The sequence below is a fragment of the Balaenoptera musculus genome, chromosome 15 (genome assembly GCF_009873245.2).
Source record: "Balaenoptera musculus isolate JJ_BM4_2016_0621 chromosome 15, mBalMus1.pri.v3, whole genome shotgun sequence".
NCBI lineage: Eukaryota > Metazoa > Chordata > Mammalia > Artiodactyla > Balaenopteridae > Balaenoptera > Balaenoptera musculus.
In genome coordinates this window covers 24,145,123-24,171,555 of record NC_045799.1, presented here as the reverse complement: position 1 = coordinate 24,171,555, position 26,433 = coordinate 24,145,123, and the positions used below count along the sequence as shown (strand labels likewise).

The 26,433-nt window shown below is 42.8% G+C and overlaps 1 protein-coding gene across 1 annotated transcript in view; it reads right to left on the bottom strand.

The window, feature by feature from the left end:
- Positions 1 to 26,433, bottom strand: part of EDEM2 (ER degradation enhancing alpha-mannosidase like protein 2) — a 45,663-nt gene that overhangs the window by 11,781 nt on the left and 7,449 nt on the right. The window contains 10 exon segments of the mRNA XM_036826925.1: positions 1,603 to 1,744; positions 3,943 to 4,154; positions 6,127 to 6,252; positions 8,731 to 8,836; positions 10,839 to 10,878; positions 12,715 to 12,769; positions 12,772 to 12,824; positions 13,063 to 13,135; positions 13,138 to 13,270; positions 16,474 to 16,614. Of these exon segments, the coding sequence (XP_036682820.1) occupies positions 1,603 to 1,744; positions 3,943 to 4,154; positions 6,127 to 6,252; positions 8,731 to 8,836; positions 10,839 to 10,878; positions 12,715 to 12,769; positions 12,772 to 12,824; positions 13,063 to 13,135; positions 13,138 to 13,168 (838 nt within the window). The 5' untranslated portion in view covers positions 13,169 to 13,270; positions 16,474 to 16,614.

Sequence of the window (26,433 nt, the reverse complement as noted above, 5' to 3'; positions counted from 1 at the left end):
GAGCTAGGACTTTGTTTTGTTGATTGCAGAATCCGCAACATGAAGATAGTACATAATAAATATGCACAATAAGCATTATATGAATGAACAAAGTACCAAAAACATGCAAATAAATAAGACAATCTCAAACAGTGTTGTAAGGATGAAATGAAATAGTCCATGTTCAGTGCTTGGCACAAAACTTAACACATCAATGGTACTCAGTAAATATTTGCTGAATAAATGAATGGTAGCTATAATTATTATTAGGTGCCCAACAATTCCTCAATATCATTACTACTAGTGTCTAAGGGCCTGAAGGGTAAACTGCTATTATTCAACAGGCATTAATCTACAGCTACCTCCTGCAAAGCATTGTGGGAAGTACAGATGAATAAGGCCTGGATGCTGCACTCAGTTAGAAGAGCTGTAACTGTGATGATAGCTGACTACAAAAATGATGCTGGGCTTCCCTGGTGGCGCAGTGGTTAAGAATCCGCCTGCTTGGACCCAACACAGTCAAAAATAAATAAAATAAATAAATAAAAAAAAAAAAAAAAAAAAAAAAAAAAAAAAAAAGGGCTTCCCTGGTGGCGCAGTGGTTGAGAATCTGCCTGCTAATGCAGGGGACACGGGTTCGAGCCCTGGTCTGGGAAGATCCCACATGCCGCGGAGCAACTAGGCCCGTGAGCCCCAACTACTGAGCCTGCGCGTCTGGAGCCTGTGCTCCGCAACAAGAGAGGCCGCGATAATGAGAGGCCCGTGCACCGCGATGAAGAGCGGTCCCCGCACCGCGACGAAGAGTGGCCCCCACTTGCCGCAACTAGAGAAAGCCCTCGCACGAACCGAAGACCCAACACAGTCAAAAATAAATAAAATAAATAAATAAAAAAAAAAAAAAAAAAAAAAAAGAATCCGCCTGCTAATGCAGGGATCACGGGTTCGAGCTCTGGTCTGGGAAGATCCCACATGCCGTGGAGCAACTAAGCCCATGCACCACAACTACTGAGCCTGCGCTCTAGAGCCCACGAGCCACAACTACTGAGCCCACGTGCCACAACTACTGAAGCACGCGCACCTAGAGCCCGTGCTCCGCAACAAGAGAAGCCACCGCAATGAGAAGCCCGTGCACCGCAACGAACAGTAGCCCCGGCTCGTCACAACTAGAGAAAGCCCGCGCGCAGCAACGAAGACCCAACGCAGCCAAAATAAATAAATAAATTTATATATTAAAAAAAAAGATGCTGAAGGCCCTAAATTCTGAGGAAGAATCAAGCTATTTCCTGGGCAAAGTGACATTTAAGCTGGGCCTTAACGGGTGAACAGAATTTGGACACGTAAAGGCAGGAAGAAAGGTATTTTAGGCAAAGGAAACACCATGTACAATGGCCAGGAAATAAAAAATCCAGGGCTGCATACAGAGCAGCCAGCAAGGTTCAGTCGGCTCTTGCAGGAAGGCATGAAAAGGTGTAGTGGGCCTCGAGTGGGCAGTGTTAAGTCCATGGTGGTTTTGAATGCAGAGCTGATTCTGTAGGCACTTGGGAGCAACTGAAAGTTTATAAATAAACTGCATGTCAATAGGGAAAACCATGGGGAAAAGCCCCCTTACCCTGCCCTTTTTACCTAGGAACATGGCCATGAGCTTCTTATCCTGAAGCAGGATGGCTCCTTTTACCAGGTACTCAAAGTAGGAGTCCACGCCAGCCCCGATGCCCGCGTCCTGGGCCACCCACTTGCCAGTGAGCACGTCGATGTGGTTGCCGACCTGGGAGAGAGACGTGTGGTGTCAAAGGAGGGCCCAAGACCAAACAAGGATGTCCCCACACCCCTGACTGTCCCGTGATATACAAGGCAGGCGCCCCAGTGCTTCTTGGGAGACACGCAGGCTATCAGGGTACAGGGTTGGGGGGCAAGGCTGGATCATGGCCAGCTCTCTTGCATATATGTACAGTGGAGACACCTCTCATGCACATTTAGGAGGACTTAATTATACACACTGGTCAACAACTGAAAAAAGAACCATGACTTGGAGTGTTCATGCCCTGTCTAGAGTGAGTGTGAGCTGGGAGATGAGAACGTGCTGTTCCCACAGTCTGTCTCAGACTTCTCAGCCTGAGAATCTGCATGCGATTCCAGGGTCTAAAGACATAAGATATACTTCCCGTATTTCCATACATCAACTTGGGAAGGACATCCAAGAAACTGATAGAGTAGTTGCTTGTAAGGAGAGGAACTGGGTAGCTGGGGGACAGGTCACAGGTGTCACTGGGTACTTTTTTGTATCCTCTGACTTGTGAACCACTTAAAAATAAATTTTAAAGATTTAAATGAAGAGATATGCAGTCCATATAACTTAGACCCCAATGGAAGCTGATAATAACTTCACCTGGTACTCATTCAAAGAAACAGCTAATTTGTCCTGTGTTAGTTTTGGCAGAGCCCCAGCAAGGAAGACAGGAAGTAGTTGGTTTGGAAGGTGAGTCCCTGGAAACTCTGGAAGAGGAGGGGAAAAGTGAGGCAGGGCAGGGAGGCAGCCCATAAAGGGTGTGCCGTCAGGCAAGTTACCACCATGGGAAACGGAGCTCCATCCCGCCGGGCAGCTCTGGGAGTCAGTGTAGAGCACGAGCCTCGGCACGGTCCCACCCGAGGGCTGGGGAACAAGGGTGATTGTCCATAAACTCCCATCAGTATCAGCCACTGATTGAGAACTGCTCTGGAGTAGCATTTAAGACCTGGCGTTTCCAGCCAAGGGCAAGCAGAGCAGGATCCAGGCAGCAGAAAAGGCCCGTAGCCAAAGAGACATGGGTGATGGCAGCTGGAAGACAGGCCAGTGTGCACGGAAATGATAAAGGGCTGAGAGGATGTGGGCAGGGTGGTCACGGAGCCACTATGGTTCCCGAGCTAGAGAAAAAACTGCCTGTGTTGGACACTAAGGGAGTTACTCTAGGTCTCCAGAGTGGCACCTTCTTAAGGGACTGTCAAGGAGTCCTCACACAAGTTTCACTTTTCAAGCTGACTTAGAACCAGACTTTGCATAAAACGTGCCTCCACCTGAATCACTTTCGGACAACACAGTCTTTATAAGTCATAATGACTCAGCAAGGAGGTATTAATCCATCAGTATTATTGCTGAAGTTAACTGTGGATCAGAAAGGTTGAGTGACTTGGCCAGGGTCACACAGTTTCAACATAGTAAGGCTGGGGCTCAGTCTCAGTTCTGACTAAATCTAGTGCTATTTCCTGGACAGCTTTGGCTCAATTACTGTTAGTTTCACTGGATCATCTAGTTTAGGAGCCGAAACCGACCTTAGAGATGATCTGGCCCAAGGTGTGTTAAATTTCCATAGGTGAGTAGGTTTGGAGGGGAAAGGAAAGCTCTGGGGTCAAATAAGTTTGTGAAACGTTGAGTTAAGCAAAGTTAAATAGACGAATTTATCATAGGATTTCATAACCTTTAACCTGCTCGTGTTCATTATGACTCTCCGAAAAAAGGATACTATTTATAGTGTTGCCCAAATTTAATTGACCGGTAATCATTTTCTCATGGAACAGCCATTCAACATCTCTCAAATCTTCTGGTTCTAAGAAACACAGTTTTACAAACAAAAATATGTAAAAATGAGGGCCAGATAGGCTGACGATCTAAGGTCACCGAGTGAGTCAGGGGCATGAAGCATATGACCCACTCCCTAGAAATCAGAGACGCTCAAGGAGCCAGAGCTTATCACGGCCCCTTTTCCTGCCAGAGGATGTGCTCTCATGCTCTCCTCCCCTCTGTGTCAAAGCAAGAACTGGAGGCTTGGTCTACTTTCGGTGTTGTGAGCCTAAGTCTTGGACCACTCCTGAGGTCACCCTTAGTTTCCTTCGGCTGGACTGCAACTTGTTGCTCAGAGCCCTGAGCCTCATAAGCAAGGGCCAAGGTGGCCAACTTGAGCTAGACAGGAAGAGTGGCAGCGGACCTACCAGCCCAATATCTGACCGGCTCTCCCAGAGGCGCATCAGGGCCACTCTGGCCACGTCTTCGAACACAGGGTCACCGGTGAGGCTGCTCAGGGTGGCAAATTCCACGATGAAGGTCCCAATCCCTGCTGTGCAGGTGACAGGAGTCTCTCCCGGGTTCACGCCGTGAAGCAGGTTCACCGTTCCATATGGCATGCCAGTGGGGGTCTGAAAGGCTGAACAATCGCAAAATTAAGACCCCAGATAGGAGCGGGGAGGTGGGCATGGGTGGACACAAGACCAAGGCCTGAGGCCTTGGCCAGCACTTCCCTTTTGTCTCCTGGGTGATCTGCTAGAGACTGAGCCAGAGAAGGATAAATGTCACAACTGGAGGGCCCTTAGTGGCCACCTAACCCAGATGCTGTCAAACACTGCTCCTCATGCCTTGGGCTCTTGCCTGTGGTGAGCAAGGAAGCAGCGGGCTGTGCTCTGGGGTATCACACTCCATGCATGCTCACTTTAGCTAGAGCAGCTCTACTTTTACTTATTTTATATTATGCCTCAGAGGCCAGGCAAGTAACTTAGTGTGAAGCAGGCAGGGCTTAAGCCACAGGCAGTGGGGGAGCTGGTGGCACAATGAAGAAGTCATTCATCTACTTGTTAAAACACCATTCTGACCAAATGAAACACATCTGCAGACTGTAAACAGTCCCAGAGCAGCCAGTTTAAGATCCCTGCTCTAAATAAAGAGTTTCAGGGGCTATGTCATTTTTTTTAAAAAGGATATAAACCACGAAACTGCCAATGTGGTCCAACCCTCAATTCACAGGTAGGAAAGGTCAGGCTTGTAAAGAAGTGACTCAAAGATCACAGAGAGAGCCAAACAGAGCTGGGATGGGAATGACTACCACGTGCCCACTCCCTTTCCCCCTCCCACGGGCCCAGTGCCCTGTCCACCTCACCCCAGTGCCTTCCAATTCAAGGCAAGGAACTAGACAGCAAGTCAAGAGGCAGAGATTTCCTCTCCAGGCTGAAAGGTCAAACAACCCCAAAGCAGCCTGTGCGTCACCAAACTGTGAACAAAGTTGTCAAAACTTCCAAGAACCACAAGGTCCAGCAACTTTACTGTAAGAAGAGAAACTTGCTATCTGGCAGACATGAGTGGTAAGCAAGGAGGATTCAAGTCACAAGCAAGAAGGGCCCAAAGGGATAGTTCAGAGAAGTCAGGCAGTATTAAAAAGGGGGTGGGGAGGTGACAAAATCCTGTTTCTCAGCGTGGATGCACTTTTCAATATGTATATTTCTCAATACAAAAAAAAAAAGAAGGGAGCCAGCAGACAGAGTTTCACTCCAGGGATGAGTCACACAGGACATGACGTTTGTAAGGAGACATTCAGGCCGTGAGTGAGACCTGAACCCAGTTCGCTCACTCTCCTCAGCTCTTCCCCGAGGATGAGAGGCAAGTCCTGGGTGAAGGGGAGAAGTGAGATGGCCAAGAGGCTGGTGGAAAGCACAGCGTAATGTGTTTGGGTGTGAACAGCTCTCAGAGCCTCCACCACACCCTGAAGAGAACACAGCGTCCTGCCGATGATGCCGAGCCCAGCTACTGCCCCTCTGGACAAACACTGCAGCTTGGCTTGCAGCCCTGGACATGGCTCAGCTACAAAACAAGTCCCTCTCGTGTCTCAGTGGTGTTTGAGGTTCTCCAAGAACTTTCTCCTCTCTGACCTCATTTTACGTCTCCCCAGAGGGAGGCAGGAATTATGACTCCCATTTGATAGACGGGGAAATTGAACCAAGGAGAGGAAGAGCGGCTTGGTCAAGCTACTGGTTGTCAGAGCCGAGTCTAGAACCAGGGGTTCCGAACGCTCACACCAAGGCTCTTCTCTGGAACCCTTTCATTCCAGTGGCGTGTGGGCCTGGGAGGGGGCAAAAGCACTCACTCAAATAAGGGCAAGAGCCTTCCAGCCACCAGGCTGGCCTTCAGCGCTCCTCGCAAACAGTAATGAGGTCAGCTCATCCATCCTAGTCTAGCCCTCAAAATGCCAAGGACTCTCCTGATTTCCATGGTGGGCGCCAAGAGGTAGAAAGACCAAGTGTTTGGGTGAGCAACACGAGCAAATAATTCCGCACAGCCACTCTCTTCTCCAGCAAGAGCAGCAGGACCTACCGGACTTCATCTCTGCCCCATCTCCATGTGGGTCTTACCTGGGAGGAGTTTCCGGGCTGCCTCCTCAGCCATCCTCAGGAGAGGTCCCGAGCAGGGCCATCCAGCCTCCACTTCTACCCCAGCCCTCTTTGATAGCAGGTGAGCAGACAGAAGTCCTCCTACCACTACAGATGGTATAAAAAGCAAGTGTCAGAATCCTAAGGACCAGTCTTTCCCTTGTACAAATTAAACCTAATGCTTTGTTCAGTGGCTCACTGGGAAGGGGCTGGAGCCACGTAGCAAAAGAGGAGTCCTTAACCCCCCACACTGGTACAGTGTTAAGTTCATAAAGTTTTTTTTCTCTTGGTGGGTCACAAAAATAATAGTTATCATTTTTTTGCAGTCCCTACTGTATACCAAGCACTAGGTACTATTGTGCCCTCTTCAGACAGAGATACTGTGGTTCAGAGAGGTAAAGTGACTTGCCCAGGGTCATCCATCTAGTAGGTGGTAGGGCCAGGTCTGTCTGACTCCAAAGTCCATGCTCATTGCACTTGGTCACTGTCTCCCAGTCACCCCAAGACCAAGGGGGGATACTTACTACCTTCATTTTATTCATTTATCTATTTCAATTTATTACATAATATTTAGGACTTATAAAAAGACACAAAAGTTACATATCTGGAAATATGGTTAAACAGATATCCTGAATGGCCCTCCCACTGAAAAAACTGGTGACCTTGAGCTTCAGTTTTCCCCTCCTCCTGGCAGACCAGGAATAAGAGACAAAGGCAGGACCTACCCAGAGTGGGAAGTCTGATAGAAGATCCCTCCATGAAGTTGGGATCTGGAAGAATTATATACCTTGTGTAAAGATGAATTAAAAATAAACCCTACACACCTCCCCTAGCATAGAGTAAGGAAAACTGTATACCTCAACTCTCAATGCCAAGTAAAGAGAAGAAAAAAAATCTCTCCTAAGAATTAATAACCACAAACGGATACTCACTAAGTTTTACAGACTGAATTCACCCTAACTGAGTAGTCTAGAAAACCTCAAACCTTTAGCCTAAGGTGGTTTTAGCAGATAATGTCTCCAGCCACATGGCAAGAGTAAACAAAAAATGTATCTGGAAAAACCCACATTCAACCCGGGCCTCAAAGAATCCCACAAGTAAAACCTAGGCAATAAGTGTTCATTAAATAATAAACAGGGGGGCTTCCCTGGTGGCGCAGTGGTTGAGAATCTGCCTGCCAATGCAGGGGACACAGGTTCGAGGCCTGGTCTGGGAAGATCCCACATGCCACGGAGCGACTAGGCCCGTGAGCCACAACTACTGAGCCTGCGCGTCTGGAGCCTGTGCTCCGCAACAAGAGAGGCCGCGACAGTGAGAGGCCCGCGCACCGCGGTGAAGAGTGGCCCCCGCCTGCCACAACTAGAGAAAGCCCTCGCACAGAAACGAAGACCCAACATAGCCAAAAATAAATAAATAAATAAAAAGAAACCATGTTCTCATGTGAAAATTTTTTTTTAATAATAAATAAATAAATAGGGGACTTCCCCGGTGGCTCAGTGGTTAAGAACCTGCCTGCCAATGCAGGGGACACGGGTTCGAACCCTGGTGCAGGAAGATCCCACATGCCGCGGAGCAACTAAGCCCACGAGTCACAATTACTGAAGCCCACGTGCACAGAGCCCACGCTCCGCAACAAAGAGAAGCCACTGCAACGAGAAGCCCGTGCACTGCAACGAAGAGTAGTCCCCACTCACCGCAACTAGAAAAAGCCCACCCACAGCAACAAAGACCCAACGCAGCCAAAAAAAATAAACAAATTAGTTAATTAATTAATTAATTTTAAAAAAAAGAATCACTGGGTCAAAATTCATTGAAATGTGTAGATCTGTGCATTTCAGTATATGTAAATTTACCTCAATAAAATGAATGATTCATTAAAAAAAAAAAAGATTCACTGGGAACCTGCTAAAAATACTGACTGTAGGACCCAACCCAGAGATCCCAATTCATTAGATTTAGAGTGGAGTCTACACAGCTGAACTTTTTAAAATGTCCCAAATGCTTCTGATGGGCAGCCAGGTTTGGAAACTAATACCCTAGACTTGCACTATGTAATACAGTAATTAGTAACCACATGTCCCTATTTAAATCTAAATCCATTAAAATTAAATGAAATTAAAAATTCAGTTCTTCAGTTGCAGTAGGCACCTTTCAAATGTTCAACAGCCACATGTAGCTAGTGGCTACTGGACTGGACAACACAGATATAAAACATTTCTATCAAGAATGCAAAAAGTTCTAACAAACTTTCAATAGGCAATAAGCTACAAGAAGGCAAGGATTACATCTTTCTTGCTCTTGGCCGAAAGCCTGGTACCAAATATATGTTAAATATGTGAGTAATCCTGGCATATTTCTCTTCAGTCTTTTCTCTGTCCCCTGCTCACTTTCATGTCTGAAACTGATAAGGGATCCCGAGACCTCCCTACCCAACCCTACAGGAGGGAAGAGCTCTGTCAATCTTGTTTGAGCCAAGTGCCCTGGCAAGGCTGGCGCTTAAGATCCTGTTTACCACCTCTTGGTTTACACAGAAGCCAAAATTCCACATTCTCCTTTCTTCCAAGGGCCCTAGAAGGCAGCCCTCACCTCGGATGTTGGTTTCAAACACAGAGGCGTTCACATCAATATCAAAGTCCACGTTGTCCTGGAGCACTTCAACCACTCTTTGGAATTCTGAGATATTCCCTAAAATCTGAAGGAAAGAGAGACCTGACAGTGAGGCTCTCAGGCTTGTAGGCACTGAAGATGCTAGATTCAGAGTCTAGGATCCTATGCTGGTGTGACTCCCACTTACTCAACTTCAAACCTACAGTTTCTGTTCTAGGACTGCTGATAACAGGAGAAAACACTGAGAGCTGGAAATCACACAGACCCAGTATCAAGAGACTGGTAAAGTAAATTCTTTGGTACCAATTTAAGAATTTTTATGTACTCATTTAAATGAAACCAATATAAAGACTGTAGACCACATAAGGAAATCTTAGCTTGACATTTACAGTGGATATTTATTGTTTTTAACCTTGTCACATTCATCCTCATGGAAAATACTGCAGGTTGGTTGGCCCAACATTGATTCTCAGTCTTCTTTACCCTTGTAGCTCCCAGCCATAGAGGCTAGAAATCCACATATTTGCTTTCTCAGTCTCATTTGCTACTGGGTGATTGTGTTACCCAGTCAATTCTGAGCTTTGTGAAGTCTACTAGGGGCAATTCTCAGAAAGCTTCTGTTTTCCTAATAGAAAGGGACAAGACACAGTTGGCACGGCTTTTACTCTTTTTCTGCTTTGAAAGCAGACTTGATTTCTGGAGCTGTGGCAGCCATCTTAGGCCATGAGGTACTAAGCATGAGAATGAAAGTCAGTATACTAATGATGGTAGAATGGAAGGATACAAAGATCATGCGGTCTCTGATGGCACAGTTGAGCAGCTGATCCAATGCTAGAAATTACCTTCATTCAGATTTTCTTATACTTGAGAAAATTAAACCCTTTTGTTTAAACCATCAGTCAAATGCAATCCTGATGCCTTTTATTCTGATATCAGTGTTCCAGTTTTCCCTTGAGGAATCACCCTTCTTCCACAGTCACTCCTGTAATTTGAAGAAGCTGACTCCATCCCCTCAGCTGCAAGAATGGGCACTTCACCTGGACCAGCCAATGTACTATATCCCTTGGCCAACTGATTGATTCAGGGATAGATGTGTAACCCAAGCCAGATCAGTGAGACTCAGTCCATGGAATTAATGGAAAAGGACTAATTCTCTCCACACACAGGTTACTAAATGAGTGGGATGTGAGTCTGGAGTTACCACTGGCTACCCTGCCAGCTTAAGGAGAGCCTGAGAATACAGCCAGCAAAGAAAGCAGAAATAAGAGATGGAGAAAGAGATTCCTAATGACGTTATTTAAATGTCCGGAACCAGCTGGCTTTGAGGTCAGTCTTTACCTGGACTTTTTAGTTATCTGACTCAGTAAATTTCCTTCCTGTCTAAATCAGTTTGATTTGAGTCTCTATCACCTGCAGCCAAAACAATCCTGACTATCTCAGCATTCAAAGCCCTCTATGATTTAGACCTAATCTATCCTTCTAACCATGTCTCTCACTGTTCTTCTGTCGACTTCAGTACCCACTATTCCCTGATTTTCTGCCCTCAGACATGCTGTTCCCTCTACCAGAAATCTCACCCTATGTCTTCCCATTTCCAAATCCAACCTATCTTCGATTATCTAAATGTCACCTTCTCTAGGAATCCTTTGATTCCTCCAGCTGAAATTAACCTCTTCTTCCTTTAAAAGACTCCAGCAAGTTTATCCCCACAACTCTTAGGGCATCTATTTCTTTCCAGATTACGAGAATCTTTGTATAGGCAGGAGCCTCACTCATTCCTGCACTCCCCCAGAGGGCTGAGCACAGTGCATGAAACAATTACTCAAAAAATGTTTGTTAAATGATGACATGACTCTTTCTCCACATTGTAGCCAGTGATCTTCTCAAAACAGGAATCTCATTTTCTACCCTCTTCTTGAAAAAATTCCACTGGCTTTCCACTGCCCCCAAATTAAAGATCAAAATGAAAGATGAAAATAAAAGGCCCAGGTGAAGAACTCATTTTTCACCCACAGTAAAGCTACCAAAAGAAGAAGGATATTGGTTATGCAATGTTGGAGAGGAAAAGGAATAGATGAGACACTTACCAACAAGGTGTCCAGAGCATCAATAAGAGTCAGAGAAAAACTGTAAAAGGACAAAAACCCCAGCTGCTTAGTAAGAAAATCAAACACCAGTTATTAAGGCTGCCCCAGGTCAGAGACCCCAAAAACTAATAAGTGAAGCACAGCGATGCCTCTGCCAGTCCCACTTGAAATCACAACAGAGAAGCCATCGTGAAAATCGCCGGGAACCTCTGACCCATTTAACGTACCTGGGAGGTGGGCTGATGTATAACATCTTATGCAAATAGCTCGACTGTAGTTAAACACATTGCCTATATTCTCTGGCATTCTTCTCCACCATAGGGAGGCAGTATAAGATTGTAGCTCAGAGCGCAGGCTTTCCAAATCTAAGAATTTATCTCGCAGTGCACAGAACTGTAGCCTTGAGAATGCTCATGGCAATATTGTTTTTAGAACAGCAAAAAGCTAGATATAACCCAAATGTATACCAGTTGAAAAGTGATTAACCAAATTGTAATACATTCAAACAATGCAAAACTATGAGGTGGTCAAAAAGATTGTTATCAAGAGTTCTATGGGCTAAGGGGAAAACATTCAAATTATATAGTTAAATGAAAAAGACAAGGTACAGAATAGGCAGTGTCGTGTGTTGTATTCTAACTGCATTTTTCTAAAAGAGACATATAGACAGAAAGCAGATTAGTGGTTTTTTGGGCCAGTGGTAGTGGAGGGATTAACTATAAAGGGCCACCGGGGAAATTTCCAGTGTGACAGAAATGTTGTCTATCCTGTGATGGTGGTTACTACACACTTAAAATGGGTGCATTTTATATAAGTTACACCTTTAAAAGGTTATTTTAAAAGATACACATATACATACCTATATGATGGTATAAACCAAAAATATTTCTGGAAGGATACACAAGAAAGTTAACAGTGGTTGGAGTTCTAGGGTATGGGAGATATTTATTTTATTATATGATATTGTACTGCTTGAATTTGCCATTTACTTGTATTACTTTTTTCAACTAAAAAACGAAAACCAGCACAATTTATGTTGAGCTTAATTTCTCCAGTCCCTAGCATATTCATTTGTAAAACAGAGATAACAGCAATTAACTCCTAGGGGTGTTAATTAAATGAGATGACACAAGTAAAATGCTTAGCACAGTGTTTAATCAAGGTTAGCTTCAGCTAAATGCAATGATTCTTCACTTACTCAGCAAGGAACAAGACAGAGAATTCCATCTCTCATAGATTTTTATTCTAGTGGAAGTGAGAAAGACTAACACATAAGTGAAAATGACAGTATCAGAGTGAGAAGTGCTACGAAGAAAATAAAAAGGGTGGTTTGTGAGAGTGACCTGTACGGGGTGGGTATTTAGGGGAACTGATGCTAAGGTGACAGTTTGAGCTGAGATCTTAAGAAGCAGCCAGGGATGTGAGGGTAATGGGGGAAGTGGGTTTCAGTTACACTAACAACAAAGGCTCTGAAATTCCATGTTTAGGAGAGTTACATCCCCTCCTAGGCCTGTTTGCCCACTTATAACATGAAGGGGTTGGGTCTTCTGACTTTTTGAAGCCCTTCCACATATCCTAAGCCTCCAGAGATTTGCCCAAGTCCCAACAGCTGGTGTCTGTCACTGCTGTGGCCAGAGACCGGAGGTCCAGACCACCAGGCTAACCCAGCCTTTTTCCACTATGGGAATCCAACTTTCCAGGAGGCTGGGTGGATCCTGGTGGTGCTGGCCTGAATTGGGGGGAGCGCGACCCCACCCTGGCTAGGAGGTTTTTCTGGAACCGGTGAGATCATGAAGCCACCAGCTCCAGCGTACCCGCCCGCCTAGGACCGGACTGCCAGACCCAGGCCGCCCCCTTGCTCCTCCGCTCGCACTACCTGCCCCAGGTGTCGTGCCCGTCACAGGTGAGAGGTCGCAGCTCGTCGTAGGGAAGGCATTCTCCAGGTAGCTGTCGTAGGCGTGGTAGAACAGGGCCTTGACTCGCTCCCTGGTGCGGTGGTACGAGAAATAAGGCAGAGGGCCACCAAACGAAACCAGGCAGAGGGAAAGGACAAGAATTAGGGCCGGAAAATGGTAATCACCACCTGATTTCTGCGAGGAGCCCAGTGGCGGGTCCGAGCAGGTCAGGGTGGGGGGTCTGGGATGGGAGGAGGATATAGGGAAGGGACCAGGTCTGGGATTCCCATTCCCCAACTATGGAAGGGCGGGGAGCCTGCCCCCTTCACCTGTAGTGGGCGGGGTCGGGCGCGGTGCCATCCGGGCCGGGCGCACCATGGTGCAGGGGCAGCAGCGCACACGGAGGCCAAACGGGACGAGCAGCCGGAAAGGCATAGAGCGCGTGCCCTGTCAGCGCCGCCGCTGCAGCAGCAACCGCGGCCACCCGCACAATCCTGCGATTCTCTGCTGTTCTTCCGGGAATTCGGAGCACTGCGCCTGCGGGCCGATGAATCATCCACTCACTTCCGGACTTACAAGCCCCAGAATGCAATGGGCGGTGGAACCCAAGCAAAGAGCATTTGGGATATGTAGTCTCCGAAGCGGAGATCAACGTGTCTATTAAAAGATAGTGGCTAGTACGGCTACTATTATTAATTAATGTTTTAGCAACAGCATTTTTAAAAGCTTTCTTAAATTTAATTATTTTTATTGAAGTATAGTTGATGTGCAATATTATATAAGATACAGGTGTACAGTATAGTCTATAAAGTTTATAACTCCATTTATAGTTATTATAAAATATTGGTTATATTCCCTGTGCTATACAGTATATCCTTGTAGCTTATTTGATACTTTATAGTTTGTACCTCTTAATCCCCTACACTTATGTTACCCCTCCCCCCTTCCCTCTCCCCACTGGTAACCACTAGTTTGTTCTCTATATCTGAGTCTGTTTCTTTTTTGTTACAGTCACTAGTTTATTGTTTTTTTTAGATACCACATATAAGTGATATCATACAGTATTTGTCTTTCTTTGTCTGACTTATTTCACTTAGCATAATGCCCTTCAAGTCCATCGAAGTTGTTGCAAATGGCAAAATTTTCATTCTTTTTTATGACTGAGTAGTATTCCACTGAATACATATACCACATCTTCTTTATCCAGTCATCTGTGATGGACACTTAGCTTGCTTCCATAACTTGGCAAATGTAAATAATACTGCTATGAACATTGGGGTGCGTGTATCTTTTTGAATTAGTGTTTTTGTTTTTTTCAGATATATACCCAGAAGTGGAATTGCTGGGTCATTTGGTAGTTCTATTTTTGGTTTTTTGAGAAACCTCCATACGGTTTTCACAGTGGCTGCACCAATTTACATTCCTACCAACAGTTTACAGAGGTTCCTTTTTTTCCACATCCTTGCCAACATTTGTTATTTGTGGTCTTTTTGATGATAGCCATTCCTTCAGGTGTGAGGGGATATTTCACTGTGGTTTTCATTTGCATTTCCCTGATGATTAGCATTGTTGAGCATCTTTCCATGTGCCTGTTGGCAATCTGCATGTCCTCTTTGGAGAAATGTCTATTCAGATCTTCTGCCCATTTTTTAACTGGGTTGTTTGGTTTTTTTGATACTGAGTTGTATGAGCTGTTTATATATTTTGGATATTAACTGCTTATTGGTCATATCATTGGCAAATATTTTCTTCCATTCAGTAGGTTGTCTTTTTGTTTTCTTGATGGTTTCCTTTGCTATGCAAAAGCTTTTAAGTTTGATTAAGTCCTATTTGTTTATTTTTGCTTTTATTTCCTTTGCTATAGGAGGCTGATCCAAAAAAATATTGCTGTGATTTATGTCAAAGAATGTTCTGCCTATGATTTATTCTAGGAGTGTTATGGTTTCAGGTCTTACATTTATGTTTTTAACCCATTTTGAGGTTTTTTTTGTATGTGGTATTAGAGAATGTTCTAATTTCATTCTTTTACATGTAAGTGTCCAGTTTTCCCAGCACCACTTACTAAAGAAACTGCCTTTTCTCCATTGTATATTCTTGCCTCCTTTGTCATAGATTAATTGACCATAAGTGTGTGGGTTTATTTCTGGGCTCTCTATTCTGTTTCATGGATCTATGTCTCTGTTTTTATGCCAGTAGCATACTATTTTGATTACTGTAGCTTTGTAGTATTATCTGAAGTCAGAGCACATGATTCCTCCAGCTCTGTTCTTCTTTCTCAAGATTGTTTTGGTTACCCAGGGTCTTTCGTGTTTCCATACAATTTTTAAGATTATTTGCTCTCGTTCTGTGAAAATGCCATTGGTAGATTGATAGGGATTGCACTGAATCTATAGATTGCCTGGGGTAGTATAGCCATTTAAAAATATTAATTCTTCCAATTCAAGAACATAGTGTATCTTTCCATCTGTTTGTGACATCTTCAATTTCTTTCTTAGCAACAGCATTTTAAACGACTTGTGTACTAAGACTGTATGGGTACTTTAAATATATTATCTTTTTTTAAAAACCACCTTATTAAGCATGAAGGCAGAGACCAGTGGGGCCTCAATATTTATTAGTGGATGTATTTAAAGATGGATGAAGAATGTTCAGCCTTGGGCTTCCCTGGTGGCGCAGTGGTTGAGAATCTGCCTGCTAATGCAGGGGACACGGGTTCGAGCCCTGGTCTGGGAAGATCCCACATGCCACGGAGCAACTAGGCCCGTGAGCCACAACTACTGAGCCTGCGCGTCTGGAGCCTGTGCTCCGCAACGAGAGGCCGCGATAGTGAGAGGCCCGCACACCGCGATGAAGAGTGGCCCCCGCTTGCCGCAACTAGAAAAAGCCCTCGCACAGAAACGAAGACCCAACACAGCCATAAATAAATAAATAAATAAATAAATAAATAAATAAATATTAAAAAAAGAATGTTCAGCCTTTATCATAATTAGAATTTTATTGAGTTTCCCAAACGAGTTCCTTGTTAATCATGTAAGATACAACTTACTCCCAAAGCTGCTACTCTCAAGATTTTCAGAAATCCCTTCAGTTCTAGGAATTCATGAAATCGACATTCCTTTCCTCCCATTTGGGACATGGTCACATCATCATGGTCTCTTCAGTCTCCGTCCCAATGCAGAAGCTACCCCCTCCCAATCCCCTGGACCATCTCAGCCCTGCACCTCAGAGCTGCAGCCCTGTAGGTTACCCCATGTGAGAATGAAGACCTGGGACACTATAGCTTTGAGAAGGTTGTGACCCATTTTTCCATTTTCCTTCTTGCAAGTTCCCAGAGTTTTGTCAGACCTTTGGACCATAGCAACACACATGACTTTGGGCAGTGTGATGTGCAGTAGAATCAACCCTAGATTTGAAGTGTGACCAGGACTTCAATCCCAACTTTATCACTTAAAGCCTCTATATGTGACCCGAGGCAGGGCCCTCCCCTTCTGTGAGCCCAGCTTCTTCATATGTAAAATGAGGAATTTGAACAAATGGATCTCTGAGGTCCTTTTAACCTGAGCTTTCTGTGATGCTAGGATTGGCCATCCTCTTCTCTTTGCTAAAAAACGGCAGCTCAGTTCCTTGAGCTGCAGTGAAGGCATGTTTGGTCTCCTTTGGTCCAAAGTCCTTGAAAATATCCCTCAGATATAGATCCCAAAATTTCGCCAGTAGATATGAGAATTAAAACCTTTACTTACCCCAGAGATCTTGAGGTAGTACAGTACAGAAGTTAAAAGTGTGGGCTTTAGATTTGAGCAGACCTGAGTTGGAATACTAGCTCCATCACCTGTTAGGAGTGTGGCCCCACCAGCTTTTCTTCTGAGCCTCATTTTACTCATCTGTAAAATAGGAATAATATTAGTATTATATTCACCTAATAGGATTATGAGGGTTCAGTGAGCTACTGCATATAAAGTGCTTGCCACAGTGCCTTTCAGAAGAGACAAACAAAAGATATTAGGATGCTTTTGGAAACTCTTCTTGGAAGTGCCAGATGGAAGGGAAAGGAGATGACAGTAAACTGAGACTTGGATAACAACACAGGGGCATGGTGTTAGTTTTCTGCGACTATGGTAACAAATTATAATTACCACAAACTTGGTGGTTTAAAGCAACAGAAATGTATTCTCGCACAGTTCTGGAGGCCAGAAGTCTGAAATTAGTTTCACTGGGCCAAAATCAAGATATTGGCAGGCCCGGAGCCTCTAGGGAATAATCTGCTCCTTGCCTCTCCAGCTTCCCAGGGAAAAGAGAATGTTACTGACATTCTTTGGCCTGTGGCCATGCCACTCCAATCTCTGCTTCCGTGTTGACATCACCTCCTCCTCTGTGGATTAGTATCATATCTCCCTCTGCCTCTCTAAGGACACTTGTGACTGCATTTGGGCCCTACCTAGATAATACAGGATAATCTCCCATCTCAAGATCCTTAACTTGATCACATCGGCAAAGACCCTTTTTCCAAACAGGGTACACTTAAAGATTCCAGGGACTAGGACCTAACTGTCTTTAGGGGGCCATTTTTTTTAGCCTAGCATAGGTACTAAGCATTTTTCAGGTCTGGGCCCTTCCATGCTATGAAACTCAGCCAGGCCTAAGTGTCCTTCTCTACGTAAGTCCTGTCACTTATCTTCTTGTCTTCATTCAAAACTCTCATGTGGATTAAATGTTTGCAGGGAGAGTGGGGCCAGGTTGCCTGGATTTGGTAATTATGGGTCTCTTTTGATGAGCAAGATTGAAATATTCATAATTTTTCTTTGTTTTCTTTTTCTAGCTTGATAAAAATGTGCATTTCCACATTGTCACAGAGCAAATACAATCATGACTTATATTTTCACAATTTATAAAGTTGATTTCATGGTTTTTCATGAGAAAAAACTCTCTTTTTCTTTTCTTAAACCTTTTGGAATGTATTAGGTCTCTTCCTTCCTGGCTTTACCTCTCACTCTGTGATTATCATATTAGATTCTAAAAGGTTGTGGTCCATCAGAGAAATGTCAATCTTGAATATTTACTCATGAAGACTCAGAGTAACCTTAATTTCCTGATTCAAAATCTGGAAATTGACAATGCTACAAAGGATGTCTGGGGATTAAATGGGATAGTGGTGAATATTCTAGCACAGTGACTAGAATGTATTAATTTCTTAATAAATATTCTCGGGCTTCCCTGGTGGCGCAGTGGTTAAGAATCCGCCTGCCAATGCAGGGGACACGGGTTCGAGCCCTGGTCCGGGAAGATCTCACATGCCGCGGAGCAACTAAGCCCGTGAGCCACAACTACTGAGCCTGCGCTCTAGAGCCCGCGAGCCACAACTACTGAGGCCCGTGCACCTAGAGCCCATGCTCCGCAACAAGAGAAGCCACCACAATGAGAAGACCGCGCATCGCAACGAAGAACAGCCCCCGTTTGCTGCAACTAGAGAAAGCCCGCGGGCAGCAACGAAGACCCAACGCAGCCATAAATAAATAAATAAATAAATAAATCTATTTTAAAAAAATAAAATAAAATAAAAAAATATTCTCTTCCTTGTGTCCCATTCCTTTTTTTTTAAATTGGGGGTATGTTAATTAGTTCCATTTATTGAGCATCTGTTCCTAATAATCCCAGCTGTTATAGGCAATAATTTCTGCCCTCAAGAACTTGAAGCACAGTGCTGGGTATACAACGAAGATTACAAGTCAAGCCACAGACCTTTCCCTTGAAGTGCCTGAAATTTTGATAGAAAGGAAAGACATCTTTTGGAGAATACCTGGAATCACAGAGTGTTCAAGTTTTCCTGTGCGTGTTTGGAGGATGGACAGAGTGTATTAATACCCCAGGTCAGTATTCTTGAACTCTGTGTCGAGTGGAGCAAGCCGTGGACTCGTGGTCAGAAGTCCTTCGTTCTATTACTGGTTTAGTCATTGTCCCTGTGTGATCTTGGGCAAGTCACTTTCCCTTTTGGGGATTCAGTTTCCAAATCTGGAAAATGAGAGAATGAGACTACTTCTCAGTACAAGGAAAATGTTAACAGATTCATAGAGTTATTGCAAAAAAATAAGAAGCAGAATTCAATACACATTAACTGCAGAAATTTTCCCCCAGAAACAATCATGAAGCAGAATAAAACTGTAGGATGACACTCCAAATAAAATTTGATTATTTCCCAACTGAATAATAATAATAATAATAATAAAGAAGAGGAGAAGGAGACGGGAGGAGGAGGAGAAGGGGAAGGCCAAAATGTATTAATAATAGCAAGAATTTATATAGCATTTACTATGTCCCGGGCTCTGTTCTTGGGACATTAGTCCTCACCACGATCCTCTGAGACAATACTATTATTATTACCATTTTAAAGATTTTTAAAATTGAGACACAGATTTTAAAAATTGAAGAGAGGTTTAGTAATAATCAACGTCTCACACTGAATAAGTTGTAGAGCCAAGATTCAGACCTAGTCTATATTCTACTACATTGATGAAATTAATGACAATTGTATAAATAAAAGTCCACAACAGAATTAAAACGTGGGGATCTGATTGACTTCGGCAGTATCCTCTAACTTTAGCTTCATGTGATTCTATATTCACCATTCCCTTCCTTTTTGCTGGAAAGTCAGAATAAAAGGTTCAATTCCCTGAAGCTGGAAGCCCAGGCATTTTAGTTCTCCTTTGACCCAGTACTCTTAACTACTTTTAGCAGGGACGTATCTGGAAATTCCTTTTCTAGCATCTGGAGATCGTGTGGTTCAAGCAGATTCTCTCAACTCCCAGAGCAGAGCTTGCATACTACATACTTTTGGACTGCCAAGAGATAGCTAGTTTGTTCCTGGGAAATTTCCCATCTGTTGCTTTGTAGAAATGCTCAAATTTTCCCTGTCCCCAGTATATACAAAATTTAGAGCACATCGGAGCCCTAGAACACGTTTTTAATGCTCATATTCCATGTAAACATTCTCTAGGCTAAATCTGCCTAGAGAAACTTAGTCATCCTGGTTGCATTTAGGCAAAAGTACAAAATCAAGAAATGACCACAGATGGTCTCATAGTCTGGTTAGTCCCAGGCCCTGAGCCAGATTATAATCTTTGAGATCTCAAGCCTTGAAAATGGTATCCATCCCTCATATGCAATTCAAAACAAAAATAATCTTATACTATAAAATAAAGGGAGGTGATAGCCAAAAGATGGAAGCAATGCAAGCATCCATCAATGGATAACTGGATAAATAAAATGTGATATAAATACAATGGAATATTATTCAGTGTTAAACAGGAAGGAAATTCTGACACATGGTACAACTTGGATGAACCTTGAGGACATGATGCTAAGTGAAATAAGCCAGCCACAAGAGAACAAATGTTGTATGACACCATTTATATGAGGTACCTAGAGTAGTCAAATGCATAGAGACAGAAAGTAGAGGGTGGTTGCCAGGGGCTGGGGGAAGGGCAATGTGTTACTGTTTAATAGGTACAGAGTTTCAGTTTTGCAAGATGAAAAGAGTTCTGCAGATGGATGGTGGTGATCGTTGCACAACAATGTGACTGTACTTAATGCCATTGAACTGTACACTTAAAATGGTTAGGATGGTAAATATTATGTTATATGTATTTTACCACAATTTTCTAAATTGAAAAAAAATAAATGGATAGTGGTCCCCAAAATTTCTGATTTTTTTCCATGGTGCCTACTTCACTGCCTTTTTGGAAATATCCAGTTATTTCAAAAATATATACATATGTTCTTACGGAGGGGAGGGATATGTGCCTGCTTTGCTGATGCCAAAGCAGATACTTCTTCTGCCTATTTAATGAGACAGAATTAGCATTGCAACACCCCAGGCTGAAGGAAGGAAGAGCATAGGATCCTGCAGGGTTCCCCACTCAGTCTACCAGCTCTGTAGGTCCCAACTCTGACACTGGGGAGAAGGAAAAAAGCCTAACAGAATGAAAATGCTTTCAGCAAATATTTATTGAGAGCCTTATAATAATAACAGTATCTACTAAACTAAACTTACCAGTGTTAAGAAAAACTATCTAAAACATGTTACTAAAGTAAAAAGATGATTATGTGACCTTTTGATGTCACACTAAAGCATTGATCAGCAAGTCTACTTAAGAGTCATCTGCCTCTGAAGAGAAATTTAACATTATTTGCACAACTGATTAGGGCCCAGACATTTCACAGTTCTGTTAAGTAATAGGACGTGATGATTTCCTTTTCTGTCTAGTAGAGAAGATAATCCTTAAGGTTATGGTTTTATTACCCTGTAGGACCTTAATCCATTTGTATATAATTTAGCAATATCATTTCAATATTTTTCTTTTTCAGTGACTATAAAACCCCCAGTTTTCGGGGGCGGGGGGGTGGCCGTGGTGGGATGAACTGGGAGATTGGGATTGACATGTATACACTAATATGTATAAAATAGATAACTAATAAGAACCTGCTGTATAAAAAAATTAATTAAATTAAATTTTTAAAAAACCCAGTTTTTATATTCTATTTTGAACTGGCTTTGTCATCCTGCTAGCCCCCTTATTAATGAGTTAAATGAAATTCTGACCCATGCTCACTGTTTGTATGAGAATTACGTTTTTAACATGCTGAGAATTAGCCTTTACACTAAGTGTCAGATCCTAGGTTAAGCAATTCACAGACCCATGATACCCCTTTGAGGTAGTTTCTATTTTTATTCCCATTTTCCAGATGAGAAAGCTGATGCACAATAAAAGATTAAATAATTTTCTAAGGGCCAATTATGTGCCAGGCATTTTGCTGGTCACAATTTTCTCTCCTTCCCTAGATGTTCTATTTATTTGTTCATTCATCCAATAAATATCTATTGAGCACTTACCATGTGCCAGGTATTCTACTAGCCTTGTGTTACAGAAACGTTAAAACCCATTCCCTGCCCTCTTACAGCTTTTGGTATGAAGGAGAGATGCTTAAACAGACAATTATCATGGAAAGAAGTTAGCTGTGATGAGGGGAGAGGGCTATGGTAGAACAGAGGGAATATCCAACACAGATTTGCGTGACATCAGGGAAGGCTTCCTGGAGTAAGAGACACCTACTCTAATAGGTTTTAGGTGCGCCAAAAAGGGGGTGAGAATTATCTGAAGATAAAGTCTCCATTCCTTAGTGTAGTATGACAGACTCTTCATCGGACTCCTGCTTACCTCTTCACATCACTTTGCCCTCCCCGCTGCCCACCTATTCCGTTTTGGCCACACTTAAGTACTACTAATTTCTCAAGCATGTTATATTCTTTCTCCTCTCATATTATATTCTTTTGCACCTTCTTCTCCCTCTATCTGAAACAACTCTTCCCCACACCTTCGGCCCTTCCCCCACTGCCATCCCTCATTTGCCCTGCAGGACCACCTTAGGCATCACCTCCTCCAAGAAGCCTTCTCTGACCCCCAGGCTAAGTTAGAGGACTCTACTCTCATAAGCTCGATCCCCATCATGCTCCCCAACTCCAGTCCTCCACCTCCTTGGCCCTCTCTCTTAACACTTACCACACTGTATTATCACTGTCTGCCTATACGTCTCTCTCCCCTGCTTGATTGGCTGCTTCCTGAGGAGGGATCTTGTCTGCTTCAGGTCCTAGTACACAGTAAGTGCTCAATAAATGCCCACTGAATGAATGAAGCAGCCTATGAACAGCTTTAGAGGAAATAAAGGAAGATGAGATGGCTCTCAGAAGTCCTTGGAAATAGGGAGTTCCCTGGCAGTCCAGTGGTTAGGACTCTGCATTTTCACTGCTGTGGCCCAGGTTCAATCCCTGGTTGGGGAACTAAGATCCTGCAAGCTGACCTCACATGGCACGACCAAAAAAAGAAAAAGAGGCTCCTCTTGGAAATCAATTGTGAGCAGTTCAGAGTAAGAGAAGCATAGAGTGTAGTGGCAATTGCTATGGACTAAGATAGCAAAAATACTACGTGCCCGGATCTGCACTAAGTGGTTCACTTATATCATTTCATTCTCACCACAACTCTATGAGACAGGTATTATTATTCTCCCTATTTAACTGATGGGCTCAGGGAGGCCAGGTGGCATGCCCTATATCCCACAGCTAGCAAGTGGCCAAGCTGAGATGTGAGCCCAGGCAGCTTTACCCCAGAGCCCATGGCCTCATCCTTGGTGTTACACTCAATACCACCTCTGCTCTGGGTCCTGGGAGGAGGAAGCAGGCTGAGAAGAGAGCACAAAGATGCCCTCCAGGGGTTTATAGTCCAGGAGAGAAGACAAGGGGATAGAAGGTGACAATATAGCTACAATGAAGCTACCAGGGGAGGCAATGTTCCATTGGTTTTGTGAGTAGAGTGAGAAGTCAAATATAGCTGGGGGCATCCTGGAAGGCTTTCAGAAGGAAGTGGTATCCCAGCAGGGCTTTGAAGGAATGGAGAGGACATGGAGAAGTCTAGAGAAAAACAGCAGAAGAGTAAAATGTATGTAACAAGGAAAATACCTCATGAAGAATTGTCTTCAACAGCGCAAGGTTAGTTTAACACTAGAAACAATGCATTTGCCACATTAACAAATTAAAGATGGAAAATCATATGATCATTTCATCAGATGATGATAAAGGATTTGAAAAACTCAAAACATTTATGATAAAAACTCAGCAAACTGGGAATAAAAATAATCTTCCTAAAAAAAAAAAGAATCTTCCTTACTCCAATAAAGGGTATCTGGTTTTTTTTTCAATATAGCAAACATCATAAAAGCTTTCCTTTTTAAGCCAGGAAAATGAAAAGAATACTCACTTATATTTTCTATCATTTCTATTCAACATTGTACTAGAGATCAGAGCCAGAACAATAAGTTAAGAAAAAGAAACTGTATAAAAACTAGAAAGGAAGGAATAAAACTATCACTATCTACTAATGATGTGACTATCCATATAGAAAATCGAAAGAATCTACAAATAATTATTGAAATAAATAAAATAGTTAAGGTTTCTAGATACAAAATCAATGCAATAAAATTATCAGTATTTCTATAAACCAGCAATAAACAGAACATGAAATTTCTTGTTATTACCATTGTCAATAACATTTTAAAATATGAAGGACCTAGGGAAAAAAATCTAACAAAGGATGGGTAAGATGTCTAGAGAGAAACTCACGTAACTCTGGGAGACACCAAAGGAGATAGAAATAAATGAACAGATATACTTTATCATGCGCTGGACAATTCAATATTGTGAAGATGTCAATTTTCCCCAAAGCCATTAACACATTAAATGCAATACCAACTAAAATCCCAAAAACTTGACAAAATGATTCTAAAATTTATGTATAGAAATTCAAGATTCGAAAATAGCCAAGACATGGGAATTCCCTGGTTGCCCAATGGTTAGGACTCCGTGCTTTCACTGCCGAGGGCCCAGATTTGATCCCTGGTCAGGGAACTAGGATTCTGCAGGCTGTGTGGTGTGGCAAAAAAAAAAAAAAAAAAAGCCAAGACACTCTTGAAGAACAAGGTGGGAAGACTTGATCTGCAAGAAATGAAGATGTATTATAAGGCTATACTAATTGAGAGACTGTGACATTGGTGCAGGGAGAGAAGAATAGGCCACTGAAACAAAAGAAACACATTTACTGTAAGTCAGAGATGTCACTGCAGATCAGTAAGGAAGGGCAGACTTTCAAGAAGTGGTGCTGGGACAATGGGCTATCCACATAAGGGAAACTAATCTTTTCTTTTTTTTAAATTTATTTATTTTATTTTTCTATAGCAGGTTCTTATTAGTATGTTCTTTATACACATTAGTGTATATATGTCAATCCCAATCTCCCAATTCATCCCAACACCACCACCACCCCACTTTCACCCCTTGGTGTCCAAACATTTGTTCTCTACATCTGTGTCTCTATTTCTGCCCTGCAAACCAGTTCATCTGTACCATTCTTCTAGATTCCACATATATGCGTTAATATACGATATTTGTTTTTCTCTTTCTGACTTACTTCACTCTGTATGACAGTCTCTAGGTCCATCCACGTCTCTACAAATGACCCAATTTCATTCCTTTTTATGGCTGAGTAATATTCCATTGTATATATATACCACATATTCTTTATCCATTCACCTGTCGATGGACATTTAGGTTGCTTCCATGACCTGGCTATTGTAAATAGTGCTGCAATGAACATTGGGGTGCATGTGTCTTTTTTGAATTATGGATTTCTCTGTGTATATGCCCAGTAGTGGGATTGCTGGGTCATATGGTAATTCTATTTTTAGTTTTTTGAGGAACCTCCACACTTTTCTCCATAGTGGCTGCATCAATTTACATTCCCACCAACAGTGCAAGAGGGTTCCCTTTTCTCCACATCCCCTCCAGCATTTGTTGTTTTGCAGATTTTTCTGATGATGCCCATTCTAACTGGTGTGAGGTGATACCTCATTGTAAGTTTTGATTTTCATTTCTCTAATAACTAGTGATGTTGAGCAGCTTTTCATGTGCTTCTTGGCCATCTGTATGTCTTCTTTGGAGAAATGGCTATTTAGGTCTTCTGCCCATTTTTGGATTGGGTTGTTTGTTTCTTTAATATTGAGCTGCATGAGCTGTTTATATATTTTGGAGATTAATCCTTTGTCTGTTGATTAGTTCACAAATATTTTCTCCCATTCTGAGGGTTGTCTTTTCATCTTATTTATGGTTTCCTTTGCTCTGCAAAAGCTTTTAAGTTTCATTAGGTCCCATTTGTTTACTTTTGGTTTTATTTCCATTACTCTAGGAGGTGGGTCAAAAAAGATCTTGCTGTGATTTATGTCAAAGAGTGTTCTTCCTGGGCTTCCCTGGTGGCGCAGTGGTTGAGAATCTGCCTGCCAATGCAGGGGACACGGGTTCGAGCCCTGGTCTGGGGAGATCCCACATGCCGCGGAGCAACTAGGCCCGTGAGCCACAACTACTGAGGCTGCATGCCGCAACTACTGAAGCCCACGCACCTAGAGCCCCTGCTCTGCAAAAAGAGAAGCCACCACAATGAGAAGCCCGTGCACCGCAACGAAGAGTAGACTCCGCTCACCGCAACTAGAGAAAGCCCGCACGCAGCAACAAAGACCCAACCCAGCCAAAAATAAATAAATAAAATAAATAAATTTAAAAAAAAAAAAGATTGCTTTGGCTATTCAGGGTCTTTTGTGTCTCCATACAAATTTTAAGATTTTTTTGTTCTAGCTCTGTAAAAACTGCCATTGGTAATTTGATAGGGGTTGAACTGAATATATAGATTGCTTTGGGTAATACAGTCATTTTCACAATATTGATTCTTCCAATCCAAGAACATGGTATATCTCTCCATTTGTTTGTGTCATCTTTGATTTCTTTCATCAGTGTTTTATAGTTTTCTGAGTATAGGTTTTTTACCTCCTTAGGTAGGTTTATTCCTAGGTATTTTATTCTTTTTGTTGCAGTAGTGAATGGGGGTTTCCTTAATTTCTCTTTCTGATCTTTTGTTGTTAGCGTATAGGAATGCAAGAGATTTCTGTGCATTAATTTTGTATCCTGCAACTTTACCAAATTCATTGATTAGCTCTAGTAGTTTTCTGGTGGCATCTTTAGGATTGTCTATGTATGGTATCATGTCAGCTGCAAACAGTGACAGTTTTACTTCTTCTTTTCCAATTTGTATTCCTTTTATTTCTTTTTCTTC